Source organism: Staurois parvus, unplaced genomic scaffold (assembly GCF_062004578.1).
Source record: "Staurois parvus isolate SC_StPar_1 unplaced genomic scaffold, SC_StPar_1.0 ptg000604l, whole genome shotgun sequence".
In the NCBI taxonomy this organism is placed as follows: Eukaryota; Metazoa; Chordata; class Amphibia; order Anura; family Ranidae; genus Staurois; species Staurois parvus.
Window position 1 is genome coordinate 3,127,304 of NW_028318400.1, and position 18,636 is coordinate 3,145,939.

The 18,636-nt window shown below is 43.7% G+C and overlaps 1 protein-coding gene across 4 annotated transcripts in view; it reads right to left on the reverse strand.

Moving 5' to 3' along the window:
• The window catches only part of KIF20B (kinesin family member 20B), a 126,526-nt gene extending 108,199 nt beyond the window's left edge, over positions 1–18,327 (reverse strand). For 2 of the 4 annotated variants that reach the window (XM_089692768.1, XM_089692767.1), the window contains exons 1-4: positions 18,114–18,325; positions 10,311–10,477; positions 4,978–5,067; positions 3,472–3,585 (exon numbers count right to left, since the gene is read on the reverse strand). In XM_089692768.1, coding sequence (XP_089548894.1) covers positions 3,472–3,585; positions 4,978–5,067; positions 10,311–10,472 — 366 coding nt within the window. In that variant the 5' untranslated portion in view covers positions 10,473–10,477; positions 18,114–18,325. Of the gene's footprint in view, positions 1–3,471; positions 3,586–4,977; positions 5,068–10,310; positions 10,478–18,113 lie in introns of all 4 variants that reach the window. The other 2 variants (XM_089692770.1, XM_089692769.1) reach the window with 2 other exon arrangements.
• Positions 18,328–18,636: the final 309 nt, after the last annotated feature.

Genomic DNA, 18,636 nt, shown 5'->3' on the forward strand with positions numbered 1-18,636 from the left:
CCCCCCCCCCCCCCCAGCGCTCACTGGAGCGCTGGACTGTGGAGGGGGAGGGAGCAGCTGGCTCAGGCTCTCAGTGGATTGCTGAGAGGCTGAGCCAGGAACCGCTCCAGACTATGGGGTGGATCCCGACTTTAAAGTACAGATCCTTCCCCAGCCTGGACAGGCTGCTTCACATCAGCCCACTGTTAGCTGAAAACGGGCCACAGGAGTGCAGAACAAACTGTAGTCCTGTGATCCACAGTACAGCCAAAAGAGCTTTGGCTATACTTCTCCTTTAATGAACCCATTAAAGTGATATTAAAACAGGCATTTTTTTTTTTTTTTTTTTAAACAACAAACATGTAATAGTTACCTGCTGTGTGCAGTGGTTTTGCACAGAGCAGCCCTAATCCTCCTCCTCTCGGATCCCCCACCGGAGCTCCTGGCCCCTCCTTCCTGCCTCCAGAGTAAGCAGCTTGCTATGGTGGCTCCCAAGCCGTTGCTCTGTGTCGCATTCACACACAGCTACAGCTCAGGCCTGCCTCGTCTCTCTCTCTGTGGCTCACTAGCTGTAATTGACAGCGAATGGCTCTCACTGCTGTCTCAGCCAATGAGGAGGGAGAGTCTATGGAGAACCGAGGCTTTCGTGCATATCGCTGGATCGCAGTGGGGCTCAGGTAAGTATTAGGGGGGTTGGGGGGAAACTGTCGCACACAGAATGCATGGAAGTAAAAAACCTTGAGCCTTTACAGCCACTTTAAATAAGTTTGTACACTGTTGGAATCCCTTTTTTTCTTTCCTGTTCACCAAATGGGGAGGTCAACAAAAAAAGGAGTATCGGGACCGGATGCCATTATAGATGGAAGTCATCTGTACACGAGTAATATGCCAACCTGTAAAAAAAGAGAGGCATTGCTGTCCTAGTCTGCTGGGGAGAGCAGTTTGAACACGTTCTATTCACATTGGAGGGATTGAACTATTTTGGGAAGTTTATTTAAACTGCTGGAGTATGGACTATTCTTTATTTGAGCACTTTTTATTCACAGTGGAAAAGCTGAACTTTTGAATTGTTTTAGACCTGTGGCAGGATGGTTTAAGCTTTAGTTGTCATACACCTGGTCAGTTTGGTTTTCAGTGGTGTTTGATATAATGCACATTTTATGTTCACAGCACCTTTTTTTATTGTGTTATTGTGTTACATTTTTGGGGTATATTGATTTGAAGGCTGCAGCACGATTGCACATTATATTAATATTTGTTTGGGCTACTAGATGTCTATAGCGCTGACTTGGGTGATTATATTAATCTAGTGCTAGAGCTTGGAAGCAGTCAATTTCTCTGATATGAAATTAAAGTTAAAAGTAGAATTCTGAGATAAATCTAACTAGTCTTAAAAATGCTGCCCCCTCCTATGTTGACTAACCTGTGTAAGAAAAATGAATTGGTGTAAAAAAGGGCAGATGCCTAAAGGTGTACCTATATACTTGCAGCAGCAATCAGCCAATCAGACTGCCAATGTTAAGCCTGACTGTGCAAAGCTTTGGCATCCACTCAGTGTGAAAATTCTCACCCCTCACCACCTTCAGCATCCCACACATTCCTGTCAACCAGTGAGGATAATAATGTATTGGGGGAGGGTTAACACGGTAAGGAAGTACCAGGCACTTCTAGGTGCTTGTAGTCTACATCCATCAATAGCTTTTTTTTGTCAAAGTGACAGGAATATCTGAATAAAAAGACACACACAGACAATAGCTATTGTGAGGTGAAGTAAGCCATATATAGTGGGGCAAAAAAGTATTTAGTCAGCCACCAATTGTGCAAGTTCTCCCACTTAAAAAGATGAGAGAGGCCTGTAATTGGCATCATAGGTAGACCTCAACTATGAGAGACAAAATGAGAAAACAAATCCAGACAATCACATTGGCTGATTTGGAAAGAATTTATTTGCAAATTATGGTGGAAAAGAAGTATTTGGTCAATATCAAAAGTTCATCTCAATACTTTGTTATATATCCTTTTTTGGCAATGACAGAGGTCAAACGTTTCCTGTAAGTCTTCACAAGGTTGGCACACACTGTTGCTGGTATGTTGGCCCATTCCTCCATGCAGATCTCCTCTAGAGCAGTGATGTTTTGGGGCTGTCGCTGGGCAACACGGACTTTCAACTCCCTCCAAAGGTTTTCTATGGGGTTGAGATCTGGAGACTGGCTAGGCCACTCCAGGACCTTGAAATGCTTCTTACAAAGCCACTCCTTCGTTGCCCGGGCGGTATGTTTGGGATCATTGTCATGTTGGAAGACCCAGCCACGTTTCATCAATGCCCTTGCTGATGGAAGGAGGTTTGCACTCAAAATCTCACGATACATGGCCCCATTCATTCTGTCCTGTACATGGATCAGTCGTCCTGGTCCCTTTGTGGAGAAACAGCCCCAAAGCATGATGTTGCCACCCCCATGCTTCATAGTAGGTATGGTGTTCTTTGGATGCAACTCAGCATTCTCTCTCCTCCAAACACGACGAGTTGTCTTTCTACCAAACAGTTCTTTTTTGGTTTCATCTGACCATATGACATTCTCCCAGTCCTCTTCTGGATCATCCAAATGCTCTCTAGCAAACTTCAGATGGGCCCGGACATGTACTGGCTTAAGCAGGGGGACACGTCTGGCACTGCAGGATCTGAGTCCCTGGCGGCGTAGTGTGTTACTGATGGTAGCCTTTGTTACGTTGGTCCCAGCTCTCTGCAGGTCATTCACTAGGTCCCCCCCGTGTGGTCCTGGGATTTTTGCTCACCGTTCTTGTGATCATTTTGACCCCACGGGGTGAGATCTTGTGTGGAGACCCAGATCGAGGGAGATTATCAGTGGTCTTGTATGTCTTCCATTTTCTAATTATTGCTCCCACAGTTGATCTGTTCACACCAATCTGCTTGCCTATTGCAGATTCAGTCTTCCCAGCCTGGTGCAGGTCTACAATTTTGTTTCTGGTGTCATTCAACAGCTCTTTGGTCTTCACCATAGTGGAGTGTGACTGTTTAAACTTGTTATCAGTATAAAAGACACCTGTCCACAACCTCAAACAGGTGCCATTGATACAGGTAATGAGTGCAGGACAGAGGAGCCTCTTGAAGAAGAAGGTACAGGTCTGTGAGAGCCAGAAATCTTGCTTGTTTATAGATGACCAAATACCTTTTTTCCACCATAATTTGCAAATAAATTCTTTCCAAATCAGCCAATGTGATTGTCTGGATTTTTTTTTCTCATTGTTGAGGTCTACCTATGATGCCAATTACAGGCCTCTCTCATCTTTTTAAGTGGGAGAACTTGCACAATTGGTGGCCGACTAAATACTTTTTTTGCCCCACTGTAGAAAGGACAGTTCTGGATTTATAGAATGGATGCTATGGATTACTACAAGGTACCGTGCCTTTATTAAACACTATTTTTAGCAGAAGATATAAATCTGACACTGCAGACTTCATCCAATTCTTACACGAGTAAAGGTGAACTTCTGAACCACTGAGCCTTTCTCGCTTAGCCGACTAGCCTGGGAATTGTGTGGCGCCTTCACTAGGACACTGCAGGCATCTGGGATACTGACACAATCCTTAAAGAGAAAAATAAACAACCCATTATATTATATTAGAAGGTAAAGTTCAGAATACAGACATTTCTTTTGAGAAAGCATAGAGGTTGACATTGTTGAACTCTCCTGGATTTCAGCCATCTCACTTATCCATTGGTAACAGTAACTTATAATTCACTATTCTGGAATGCAGATCTGACATAACTAAGGCTTCATTCACACTGCAGTCCTGTATCTAGCTCTTTTAAACACGGAAGTCATCTGAGAATTATAAACAATTTGTATGCCTCTCAAATGAGATTTGCCTGCATTTAAATCAGGGGTGTGCAACCCGCAGCCCCAAAGAGTTTAGCATGAGGCTCTGACACCGGGGATGCCATGCAAACAGAGCACAGCAGCCGTGGTGGCAAACAGACATCCCAGGCTATATACATCTGTAGGGACTCCAGGGATGCCCTGCAAGCATAGCAGGCGCCTGCATTGGCAAGCCAGGCAAATGTACATCTGGAGGGATGCTGGGGTTGCCTTGTTTGCAATAGAACAGGCAGCAAGGAATGCAGGGGCGCCTGGTAAGTAAATGCTGCATGGCCGGATCTAGAGGAGTGCTGGGGTGGGCTGCGCCACCCCATTTCACTTGCACCCCTTTGCCCACACCCCCCCCCCTCTACCTTCCCACACAGCACATGCACAGGCTACATTCACACCAGCAATTAGGGGCGGTGCGAATTGTAGCGGTGGTCCCTTCTGCAGCTCTCAGCAGGTAGATGTGGCCGCTGGCCCGTTCCCTATAATGGCAGGTCGCCATGGCCACATCTATTCGCAAGTCTCTCTGCACAGCCAGCGATTACATGTGGTGACCACTGCTGGACACACTTTGTCTGCGTTCAGAAGTGTTTATCGCAGGTAATCGCTGACTGTGCAGAGATCTGAGAATTCCTGCGGAAGCCGGAGACTCAATATAGTGAACGGAGATGGCAGCCACACCTATCTGCTGATAGCTGCAGGAGGAACTGCTCATCAGCTATCCTTATTATTAGTGTATTTTATGTGTGGCCCAAGACTCTTTTTTTGTCCTCCAATGTGGCCCAGGAATGTCAAAAGGTTAGACACCCCTGGTATAGATGTCTCTGGTTTTAAACCGGTTTAGCTGCATTTACCTGTGTTTAATGTCTGATCGGATCCTGGATGCAGACATAACCTCAAGTTTTGAAAGTGCCAGTGTGAATGAGGCCTAAATTTGCTTGCTGCATGTTCAAGGATAATAATTTAAGGTGACTATCTTTCAAAAGTTGGTTAGTAATGACTGTCTCTATATTTCTCCAAGTACAGAATCCATTTAAAATGTTTACATTTTAAACATGTATATATGCAGGTGCTGTTTACATTCACCAACCTGTGCATTGCATCACTCACCTGTGACTCATTTTGCTCAATCTCGGAAGCAGTAAAAGGTCGCACACGAAGATATACATGCATATGTTCTTTAGACTCTACTGTGCTTTTCTGAAACGAAAAAGAGGACCTTACATGCTGGGACACCTTAAAATACTTTATATTTCTGCATATGATACCACAGTGTATATGTGGATTTCCTCCAGGCAGTCAGCTTTCTTTCCATACCCCCCCCCCCTTCAGAAAATTCCTACTGGTAAGTAAAGGATAAGCCCATCCAACACTGAGCAGATGAGGTTATTTTGCGCATACACTGACCTGCTTGGAGTTTGGTAAATCTGGTAAGGCCACTGGTATACCAGGCAAAGAAATAATACATGGAAAAACCATCAAAGCCTGAGAGGTCATTGCTCATTGGCAAATAGGGAATGGGTAGCAAGTAAGAGGACGATCTTATGAAATCTCTGAGCAAGCCAGAAAGCTGTCTGAAGTACATAATATGTTTACCTTTTGAACTTGCTAAAACTTTTTTTTTTTTTTTAAACTTCTAGATTGTAAAAATAGATTTTTTTTTTTTTGTTTTTAAAAACAATAACCGGTCATACTTACCTGCTCTGTGCAATGCTTTTGCACAGAGCAGCCCAGATCCTCCTTTTCTTGGGTCTCCAGCCCCTTCTCCTGGCCCTCCCCCCCCCACAGCAAGCCGCTTGCTATGGAGGCACTCGTGCATGCTCGTCCCCAAGCCACCTCTGTCCTTTGACACACTGTGCGGCTCAGCACCACTCCCACCTTCCCTCACTGGCTGTGAGTGACAGTAGCAGGAGCCAATAAGGAGAGAGATCCAAGAGAGGTGCTGCTCATGTACATCGCTGGATCAAAAAACAGGCTCAGGCAAGTATAAGGAATGGGGCGGGAGGAGGTGCATGCTGAAGGTTTTTGACCTCAGTGCATAAAATACATTAAAGTGAAAAACATTGTGCCTTGAGAGCCACTTTAATAAAACAAGACTGTGGAAGTACAAGCACTTTGTGAAGTCTGAATAGGTTTTTAAACACACACACACGGTGTGACTCTGTTACCTCACAGAACCTTTCAGTGTTATTTGAAAGAAAGCAGCTTGGAACGGGTGAGGCACTGCCCAATCTGGGATTGTGGCCAGAAGCACTGAGCGGGGGTATTTAGGAGAGGCCTGGAGACGATACGATGGGAAGCCAGCAAACGCATAATGGGACGCTCTGATGCTGAAATTTTTGCTGAAGCTGCATGGACTCATCGGTCAGTCATGCTCTGGGCTTCGCCACGATCTCCTGTGCACTGTGGTCCGATGAGGTCTCTTCCTTCCCCTAACTTTGATACTGTATTAATTCCATGCTGGGACACTGTCAAAAGATGTGTTTATTTCATGCTGTAATACTTACATTACTATTGATGGTGTGTTATTATGCAGATTGTGATGACCATACGAAATATGCTCCTGTGTGTTGTGTGATAATAAAAGTAAAGGTTTTGACAGTGCAAGAACAGTGCAGTTGGATTCCATTATTTCTTGGTGTGCTGAGTGAATGCTGCATGATGTGCCAGGGCAGTTTTACACTTTGTAGTGTGCCCCTCACAAGCTTAGAAACTATGGTGCGAGTGCGGATTCTGATCATACCTATGAAGTGTGTGTGACTTGCTCTTGGGGGAAGTAATGCAAGGCTGGATACAAAAACCAGTGCCCCCCGTGACAGTGGGCAGAGAATCTCCTCCCCACACCCGCTGGGACAATTTAAAAACAGTGGGCCCATAAGTTCTGCGACTGACTGAACTAAAAGTACCGGCAGCCACAGCAATTCATGGCTTGTAGTAGTTCTCAATGAACTGTAAAGGCTGCTGATATTATCTACTTATAATTACATTCAGTATATTCAGTAACTGACTTCCTGTACTGTAGGTATAGGCAGAAAGTGTACAGAGTCTGCAGGACCCTGTCATTGCACCAGCGATCTGCTGATCATGGGTGCAATGCTCTACAGGCTTCAGTGTAAAACAAAAACCATTTTTTTTAACCTGAAAAAAGATATGCAATGTTTTGGGGTTTTTTTTTTTTTCAATATAAAAAGGTGAACTTATCCTTTAACTTACTTCTGAGGATTAGCTTATGAGATGCATTGAGCTTTATCAAGCCACTTTAGCAATCACATAGACTTGTATAAGGAAAGGGAATTCGAAAGCAGACAAATGCTCATATGCAAAGGCCCATGGTTTTCCAGTGAAGCCCCTTGAAACCTAGGGCCAATCTGTAAACAGGGCCTTACTTTTGTTTAAAGAGACAGTCATCTTTCCCAGTAAGGGCAAAGAGAAGGTTTGTAAAGGGCACCCCATGCTAGGCCTAGTTATACCCATCTACCAGTGCTCCCTCACCAGTCCTGCTTTTGCTTCAACCAAAGAAAAACATGATACTTCTGGGTATGGAGGATAATGCGAACTCCTCCTTAGTGACTGTGTGTAGCAGCCAATCACTACGTCACATAAGGTTGACTCGCCATTCTCCTAAGCCTCTGGAACCAGGTGACACTTCAGTGCCCACTAACACAGAGGCAACAGCCCCAAAGTCAAGTATGGCAGGGAAAAAAAAAAATACATCACTTTGCCTAAGGTTATTTTTTCTCCCTGTGTCCTGCTGGAGCAATTTCTCTTTATTTCCTGACCTGGGGAAACGTGAAATGAAACGCATTCTCCCAGCAGTGAGGGATAACCCATTTTAGACAGTTGTCACTTGGACATTTGTCCCCAATTGGATGATTTACTCTTTTCTGGTGACAACAAAGTTAATTTTGTATCACGTTCAGTCTCAGCAAGACAGAGTGTGAATCTTTCCAGTAGGGACACGGAGCAATAAAAACCTGGCAGGAATAATAGCCTTCCCAATGCAATACAAAATAAGAAAAAAAATATATGTTTTTGCCTTTACATACACTTAACCACTTCAAGTCCGGACACTTTTACCCCCTTCCTGCCCAGGCCACTTTTCAGCTTTCAGCGCCATCACACTTTGAATGACAATTGCGCGGTCATGCAAGACTGTACCCATATGAATTTTAGCATTTTTTGAGAGGGAAAACTATTTTGGTGCTATTTATTCACCACTGGGATTTTATTGTTTTGCTATATAAATGAAAAAGTCCAAAAATTTTGGAGAAGAAAAAAAAAAAAAAAGTTTTTCTTATAAAATTTTGCAAATAAATAATATTTCATCATAAATCTTGGTAAAATGTATTCAGTTAACTTTTTAGTAAAAAAAAAAAAAAAAAAAAAAAAAAAAAACCCAAATTAGTTTATAACCAAAAATTATACTTTAACTTTTTTTGTATTATTTATTTAGTTATTTTTTTTTTTTTACATACTGTCACCCTAGCAGTACAGTGTCACCATGGTGACACTACTACTTGGGGGTGATGAAGATTTTTTTTTATTTTACACCGATTGCTTTTACAGACTTTATGGGTGTAAAAGCAATCATTTCTCCTCCTCTCTGGCTGCATTCTTGCAGCCATTGAGAAATACTGTGTGAGCTCTGATTGATCATAGCTTGTCACATGGTACAAGGTTGTTCTGAATAGTCTTGTACCATGTGACCTCTGTGATCTTTCACAGATTTCACACGTAGTAAGCAATGATGTCAGAAGTGACATCTTGCTTACTACTCTGCATGTGATCACTGATTGGCCAATCAGTGATCACATGATCAGGACCTCGCAGAGGTCCCGTACGACGATCAGTGTTCCACTGTGTCCGGAGACCACAGCGGGCACCAGGTCACGGTGCTGCGCGCTACCAGGGAGCGCGCACAAGCAGGGGGCAGAGGAGGCCGTTTATAAACAGCCACCCAACCCGGCACTGCCACCGTCTGGACGTTTATATACAATGGCCGGGCGGGAGGTGGTTAAAAGGATAAGCGTACATAAAAATAGAATACATACATCATTTTGCAGGTAAATAAAAACTTGCATTTATTAAGGCATTGCACCCGCGATCAGCAGATCTCAAGTGCTATGCAGCACTCCAGCAAACTTGTCAGCGTATCTGTCTGCTTTTACCTCGTATGGGCAGGCAGATACACACTGATAGGAAGAGAAAATGAACTGCCGGAGCGCTCAACAGCACCTTGGTAGCTCATTCAGAACTACAAGCCGACAGCCGCAAAGACTGTCGGTACTTGAGTCTTCTCCATTCACATAACTCTGTAAATGAAGTGGGCAGGAAGGTGGAACTCCGCACAGCCATGTTTTTATTTATTTTTAAAAAGAGACAGCAAGCAGAGGAGGGGGGGGGAATGGGGGAAGAGAAGATCCCACGCTAGCTGTCACCCTAAAAACAGGTTGAACATTTAACATGTTCCTAAAGGTGAACCTATCCTTTAAAAAGGTGCCCTTGCTCATTGACAGTATTAGACCCAAACCCCTTACGTATTTATACTTGCCTTCACAGCACTTCTTCCTCAATCACAGCAACCACCAAATAAGCTGTGTGAGCTGTGTGTTGGAGCTTACACATGGGTTTATATAGCCAATTGCCTCCATCATTTGACAGTGTTTAGTCCTGGCAACTGGCCACTGACGGCAAAGCACTGCTTAATGAGGTCAAATTTTTCTCTTTGCCCCGAAAGTGCTGAGAATTTTTGAGTGGCTACGGCAGAGGAAAGAGCAGCAGGGAGGCAATATGAAGCAAAGTAATAATGGAATAAAGGTTGGCTACCAAGAGATTACCACTTTCTCCCTGAAAGGGCAAAATGACAAAATCTATTTAAATTATAGATCTTTCAGTCAATTGAACAGCAATGCCAAGTGAAAAGGATAATGACGACTCTCACTTGAAGTGCATAAAGCGGAGTTCCAGTCAAACTGTGAAAAAAATAAAAGTCGTCAGCTACAAAAACTGTAGCTGCTAACTTTTAAAAAAACAGCCACTCACCTGTCCCACAATCCCACAGACTCCTCCCCGCAACCCATTTCCCCAGCAGTCTGGTGTTCCAGGAGCCGACATCTACAGTATGGGCACCCAGCTGTGACAGGTTGCGGCTTCACAGCCGGGTGCCCACTGCGCATGTGCGAGTAGCGCTGCGCTTCCTGAATGGTCCCGCAAGTCTTCTGGGACCTGTCACGTGTGCCAGAAGACTACAGGGAGGGAGGGTACAAGGACAACTTCCTCTTTTGATCGCCATGGCGATCGCAGCAGAAGTGGGAACCTGTTAATTTCAGGCACTCACTCCTTAATGGGGAGCAGGGGACCAGTCTTTAAAGAGGAACTTCCCCTTTTGGGTGGAGCTCCGCTTTAAGGCATTATATGAAAACATGGTTTGGTTTTTGTCTCACCTGGGTAGTGTCACATTCAGCATCTCCAATCAATAAAAACTTCTCTGACAGATTTGCTCTGATATCATCAGTCTCTTGTGGTTCATCTCTTTCTGGATAAGTTATTCCGACCCCAAGATACGATGGCCTTGAATGAGGATGTGGATCTTCACTTGGCTTCATACTTCCTAAACATAAGGAGAATTAGAAGGAAAACATTTTTTTAATATGGGCAAAACCAAATGGCACCATATGCCCTGAAATTTAACAGACTCCATTATCACACATACAGGCTGATTTTAGAGCATCATAAATTAGATCAACTTCATATTCTTGTTAGGAGTCTTGAACATTTTTAGATGACAGTCTTGCATGGACGTCCATACAGTATAACAAGGGGAGACCACAGTGCAAACTAAAGTGGATGCTTGCATCCAGTGCTGTGCTGCTCAACTCAAATGCTTTGTTGTGTTTTGGTGCGTGTGATGTGCGTTGGTATGTGTGATGTGGTTTAGCTCAATGCACTGCTTTTATACGGAGCAATGGTGTTAGCTTGGTACACAGGTACCTGGTGATCAAGAACACATTCTGTAGTTCTCACCACCTGCCAGAGTGAACTAACTACCTCTACGATTGGTTATAAAAGCAGTTCTGTTAAGACATGCATTCCTGTAGTGTGGACTAAACTACAATATGTGGTTGGATATCCCATAGTCTGGACTAAACTACAATATGTAGTTGGATATCCCATAGTCTGGACTAAACTACAATATATGGTTTGATATCCCATAGTCTGGACTAAACTACAATATGTGGTTGGATATCCCATAGTCTGGACTAAACTACAATATGTGGTTGGATATCCCATAGTCTGGACTAAACTACAATATGTGGTTGGATATCCCATAGTCTGGACTAAACTACAATATGTGGTTGGATATCCCATAGTCTGGACTAAACTACAATATGTGGTTGGATATCCCATAGTCTGGACTAAACTACAATATGTAGTTGGATATCCCATAGTCTGGACTAAACTACAATATGTGGTTGGATATCCCATAGTCTGGACTAAACTACAATATGTGGTTGGATATCCCATAGTCTGGACTAAACTACAATATGTGGTTGGATATCCCCATAGTCTGGACTAAACTACAATATGTGGTTGGATATCCCCATAGTCTGGACTAGACTACAATATGGGTTTGATATCCCATCTACGACACAAAGCATGTAAATAGCTAAATACACCATTGAAATACAGTTATGCAAACTTTTTTTTTACCTGCTTAGTCATTCTTGTTATTTACACACCACTAGCACAAAGTACAGCCAAGTAGGTAACACCACTGTTTTTCTCAGCTTGGCCTGCAGTGCAAAGCTGCTTAAAGGGTAACTCCACTTTAATGAGAAAAAAAAAAAAATCAATTGCAACACAAGCCATACTGTAATGTTATTAAAAACCATCCTTTTCAATCTGCAGCTTCTGTACACAGTTATTGTACAGAATGCTCACAGAAATGTCATTTTCTGCTTGTAAAATTCTAATTGGTCAGCACTGTCACATACATTGTGCTGAGCAATCGGGATCCACCTGGCCATCCTTGCAGCGCTGGACTGAGAGGAGAAAAAAAAAAACAGATTCAAAATGCCTGGATCGGCGGAGGGGCTTGCAGGAACACTGGCAGCTCAGGATTGCGGTAGGCAAGTACAGCGTTTCTGTAAAGGCGAACACTTTAAAGTGACACTAAAGGTTCAGATTTGTTTTTATTTAAAATAACAAACATGGCATACTTACCTGTTCTATGCAATGGTTTTGTACACAGCTAACCCTTCTCTTCTCGAGTCCCCCACAGATGCTCCTGGTTCCTACCCCTGCTAAATGCAGAGCTGCTTGCTCTGAGGGCACTCATGAATGCTCACTCCTGAGGGTGGTCTGCCCTAGAATGCATGAAGGTAAAAAACCTTCAGGCTATAACAACTTTAAAGTCCTGCCAGGTCACTTCATACTGGCCCCTTTTGCAGGTATAGCGAAACAAAACATTTAAAAATAAGTGTCTATACGTCTTAGAATCCAGTAATACCCTGTCTCATCCTGCTCTGCACATGCTCAGCTGTTCTCTATTTTTAAAGCACTGTGCTGAATTTGTCGAGGCCGATCTGCTGACAGCCTTAGGCCTCGTTCCCACCATACATACAGAAAAACTGATAGAAAGAACGCACAGATTTCAATTGCAGAGACATCAGTTTTCATCTGCATTTAAGTTTTTTTTTTTTTTTACGCGTTTTCAGGCTCCTGAGCAGAAAAAAAATCTGCACGTATGTGACGGGAGTGACCTTGGGTGGGGGGCCCATGGAACACAGCCCCCTTTGGAGGAGTGGGGAGACCCGTCTCAGCTCCCCATATCCCTCTTATGTGTAAGTCACCCTGTGTCTCTTAGGGGCACAGGGTGACTAATGGATGCTGAGAATGGGTGACCAGGCCTTATATCCCCCCCCTCCTGTCTGTACTGTGGCTAATATAATGCTCACCAATTGGACACTGTACCTAGCCAATGTATATTGGGCACAGCCTGATTGGAAGTTCAAAGGAGGCTGCTGTTTACCACTCATGTGAGATATGCTAAGGGGACAACAAAAGTCCAGAACTTCTACAGTGGAAAACTATATACATCTATACCAGCATGGATGCCAGAAAGCCTTGATGCTGCAAAACACTCAACGGCCCAAATACTGTACATTTCCATCTAACCAAAAAATACTTGCAATTACAACACCATTTACATCCATTAATGGAGATTTCACATAAACTCATTATCTAACACCGTGGATCTGTGTTTGGACAGGAAAGCGGAAATCTAACGGAAATACCCTAGTGCAGTCGGGGTCCGGATCCGTTACAACGTAATGCTAGTGTTGCAGTGTGAACAGGGCACATAGAGAATTGTTTTCTTTGCACCCTTGCACTACGCAAGCAGACAAACTGAGGCCTCTGCACTATGGTGTGAACATGGCCTAAGGCTGAATTAAACCCTCCTATCCTTTACAGCCAAGGAAGCTGCTTCTGCTTGATCTGCAACAGCCATGGTGCTGCTGCACATGTGATCAGTTATGAGACCAGCTGTTTGATGGTTTGACAGTTTGGTTGAGGACACAAGCAAATGTGACAGTTAGCAATCCTGGCATTCCAGGAATGTAACAGTCTTTGGAAACCGATAAATTAATGGGTTTAGTTCTGCTTTGATTTACTGCTGCTCAGGGGCTCTGAGCTTAATCAAAATGTCCGCCTCTAGCAAGAAGAAACAGGAACACTGCTGGAGGCAATTTACAGCACAAAATCATTTTGGCAGCATAATTAATGTGGAATGTATGTTCCATGCTAAAGAACATTCTTTATTATCAAGTTGTTATGGGTCAAGTTCCGTTTTATGTTTAGTGCCATGTAATATTGGTGTACTACAGCGTACACTTGTATGGTAATGCACAGGTTCTCCTTGCATCCCTGTGAAGACAGTCCCATTGATGTCAATTTGGATGCTGCAGGTGTAGAGACACAGCCATTGTTCTCAATGTAACATCAGTGTGGGTGCACAGCACCAAATGCACACGGTCTGCATTCAGAACTGTGCACCTGCACCAATGTCAAAATGGAAGCAGCGGCTACATCACTATTGTTGCCAATGGGACTGCCTGAATGGAGAACTTGTGCATCATTTGGGTGAACACAGCCCAGGCGTGGGCTTATGCTGTAGTACACTGGTGTGAATGAGGCCTAAAGGGTCACTGGGAGGTGGCCCCTCACCAACATACACCTGCCCTCCCCCTTTCAGCATTTGGTCTGGTGTGAATGAGCCCTAAAGCCACATTATTACCATTGTACTTGATAAAGCAGAATTATTGCCATGTATACTACCTTGTGCATGCCACAGGAACCTCTGGTATTCCTCCACCATAAATATTTACCAGATGTTTCCTCCATACACTCCCACACTAACAGCACACCTCCCTGACCAGGAATGTGCGTCTATCCAGCAGGATCACCACTGCAGCCATCCTACGATCCATCAAACTCTTCCCTCAAAAACTGTAGCTGCTGACTTAAAGAAAATAAATAAAAACAACAAATAACAAAAAAAAAAAAAAAAAAAAAAAAACACAAACACAGCTACTCACCTGTCCCTCGATCCCATGGTATCCTCACCGCAGCCAGATTCACCGGCTGTCCTCTCTCGCCAGCATCTTATGCATAGGCAACCGGCTGTGACAGCTTGCGGCTTCCCAGCTAGGTGCCCACTGTGCATGCGTGAGTATTGCTGCGTTTTGTGGATGCCTTGAAAAAGGGGGGATGACTACTCTTAAGAGCTGTAATTCCTAAACCCTTCCTCGGATTTGGATGTACATACCCTCTGTAACGGTACCGGACCCTGACTGCACTAGGGTATTTCCGTTACACTCCTGCTTCCCTGTCCGAACACAGATTCACGGACACCACCGCTGGCCATACAAGACGAGACAGCACCAGACTTTTATAAAACAGAAATAGACTGCTTTATTTTAAACACAGATACAAGATATATACATTCAGGGGAACAACCCCCCTCCCTGCATATGGACACAGGGCGTGGCCAACCAAATATTTCAACCAGAGACATCAGCAGACACCCCCCACCAAGCCAATACACAAACACATACATCCCATAATAGTTTGCTCCCAAGCAAGACACACTGTGATGCACCACATGGCAGTAAACAATGAACAACCCCACACCCCACCTATACATGTCTACACAATACCAGGACATTCCACCCTGTACCCCTAACAGGCACAGGGTGACTTACACATAGGAGAGATATGGGGAGCTGAGACAGGGGTCTCCCCGCCTCTCCAAAGGGGGCTGTGTTCCATGGGCCCCCCACCCAAAGTCACTCACGTCATACCCTCAAATTAAACCTGAGAGTGTGCACTTTCAGCCCCTATCCATTATATAACTAGAGCTTGCATATGTTTTGGTAAATACCTGAAGAAAAAAAAAACTAAAAAATGTGTGCTGTGTCCAAATATATAAGGACCTAACTGTACGTACATACACACACATGCATGCGTGTGTTTGAGCTTTGGGGTGCATACCCTAATGCAATAGGCCGCACATCTATAGGTTCTCTACAGACAGCAGCGATGTGACAATTTTTTTTCCTCCATGTAAAGCAGGCAGATAATCAGTAACATCAATTCGTAAAAGTAGCACACCTTACACATTGTTAGGCACACAGTTAACCCTTTGATTGCCCCTGGCTGGTAACTCCTTCCCAGCCAATGTCATTAGGACTGTGAAAAGTATCACTGACCATTGTAGTAGTGTCACTAGAGATGTCCGTTCCCACCCAGTGCCAGATTGCCCGCCCCACAGTCCCATTATAGGTCGCTGATAACCACCATTACTAGTATATATAGTAAAATAAATAATTCCAGAATATATACCTTAGCTTGTAGACAGTATAAGTTTCATGCAAACCGATCAATACGCACTCACTGGAATTTAGGTTTTTTATTTACCAAAGACGTAGCAAAATACACTTATGACTTAATTTGTTTTTTTGTTATTGGATAGGTTTTATAACAGAGTATTTTCTTCAAAATGTCTGGTCTTTTTTCATTTATTAACCATTTCAATACCATGCAATTTTACACCTTCCTGCCCAAAACATTTTTCATGTTTCAGCGCTCTCACGCTTTGAATGACAATTGCGCGGTCATACAACATTGTACCCAAACTAAAATTTTATCATTTTCTTCACACAACTAGAGCTTTCTTTTGGTGGCATTTAATCACCGCTGGGGTTTTTATTTTTTGCTAAATTAACAAAAAAAAGACCAAAAATGTTGAAAAAAAAACCCACATTTTTCTTTGTTTCGGTTATAAAAGTTTACAAATAAATAATTGTCCTTCATAAATTTAGGCCGAGATGTATTCTGCTACATGTCTTTGGTGAAAATAACCCAAATTAGGATGTATTATTTAGTTTGCAGGAAAGTTATAGAGTTCACAAACTATGGTATAGATCTGAATATTGATCAATCCTGAAGTACTGACAGCCAATCTAATTTCTTGAGGTCCAAGAATGTCAGAATAGTACAGATATCCCCAAATGACCCCTTTTTGCAGAGTAGACAGTCCGACGTACTTCATAAGAGGCATGGTGAGTTTTTTGAAGTTGTATTTTTTTGTCATAATTTTTCAGAAAATGAAAAAATTAAAAAAATTATTTTCACTATTTTTTTATTTTTTACATACTGTCACCAGTGCAGTACAGCGTCATCATATAACTGGCATGGCGGTGAACAGGGACACTGACTGGTGACAGTATGAAAAAAATATATATATATTTTTTTTTATTTTTAATTAGATTTTTTTTTATTTTTTTTAAGATTTTTTTTTCATATTTTACTATGACCAAAGTAATACAATGTTACCATAGTAACATTGTACTACTTTGGGGAAGTGATCAGTATTTTTTTTTTTTTTTTTACACACAATTTGCTTATAGCAAAGAATTACTTTGCTATAAGCAAGCATTTACCTGAATGAAATCGATTCATTCAGCTTTTTTTTTTTTTGTGCTTAGCTGTGATTTGGCCACAGCTAATCACATGACATGTGCATGTGATTAGCTGTGACCATCCACAGCTAGGCACCAGTATACAACGGATGGCATGAACGAAGCCATCCATTGTATACAACTGTCATGTGACCTGCTGCGACCGGCCACATGGTACCAGCAACGGGAGCCAGTACTCGGATCTGTCATCGGCCGTGTCCGAGGTGCACAGCCGGTGACAGATCGCGCCGCTGCGCCGCTCCGCATTAGCGCAAACTGCGCAATGGCGTGCACCCGGAATGCAGCAACACATTTGAAGCCGCCAAACGGCCATTGGCCGGAAGGCTAATGGTTAAAAAGTAAAAAAAACGAAAAAAAAAAACCCGAACGACGACCAAATACCACCAAAAGAAAGCTCTATGTGTGAAAATAATTATAGAAATTCCATTTGAATACAGTGTTGCATGACTGCGCAATTGCAGTTAAAGCAGTGCAGTGCTGAATAGCAAGAAAATGCCCAAGTCATAAAAACAATAAAACCTTCTGGAGGAAAAGTGGCTAATAGATGATTATAGCCCGTCAAGCTTTTTTTATTTTTTTTTTAAGCCATCTGTGTCCCATTGGGGAGATTTCCCTTCACTTCCTGTCCCATGGCCAAAACAGGAAATCCCTTCTGCTGGGGTTGTTACCAGAACTAGTGTCCCCATTGGTAGATTTACCCACTATTACCTGTTCAAGTGACAACCCAAAATTTGGGGTTTTCTTACTTTTGCTGATAATAGTAAACAGGAGACAGAGGATGGATCTCCCTGACGGGGACACAGACTGCAATAAAATCTGGACAGGTTTTGTCTAAGACAAAACAGAGAGCTGCCTTTAGGCCTACATTCCTATACAGAGTGCTGGGGCCTGGCTCCCTCTGGGCCAGGAAGTGATGTAAAATCTGGCACAGGATGAAAAGGAAAAAAGTGTGGAAGTGCTGGGCTCTACCTATCCCCTCCTCCGTATGGAGTGTCCCCAGTGATGGGTGTGGGGGGGGGATGCACACAGGGGACACCTCCATACACAGGACTGGGGGAGGGGCTATGACACCTATCTGCTGACCACAACACCCCAAACCAGAGCAACAGCTGAAAAGAGTCCGGCCATTCTGGGACCTGTAGTCCTCCTTCCCGCACAGACCATTGAAGACACAACCATTGTCACACACATAGCTGGGCTCACCGCTGTACACGAAGACAAGGCACTGACTCTCCTCACTAGGCCCCCGGGACCGCCAGCCACCATTCACCCGCTGCCGCCACCGACTCTTTTTAAATTCCTCCAATCCAGAGCAGCCGCCTGCCGTACTGCATTATGGGAAGAGTAGTCTCAACTCCCAATAGAAACCTTGGTTGCGTTACGCATGCTCAGTAACTCATCTCGCCTGGGCTCCTCCGAGCATTCTACTAGCCAACCGTTTTCCTGCTCTCTATAATCCGCCTACTTCTCTATAACCCCGCCTACTGTGGCGTGAGGTCCGCCAATAAGCGCGAGAAATCGCTGTGCTCTTCTAGAAGGCGGTCCTGAGCCGAGCGTTGGACGGGCTCCCCGTTCAGTATATAGTCCGTCCGCTCTGTTCACCATCCAGTCCCGTCTGAGAGGGAAGGGAGACCCGGGCGGGGTCAGGTTTATCCCGAATACACAGACCATCTCTGCTTCACATACAGTGCAAGAACACCACACATACCACAACAGTAAGGGGAAG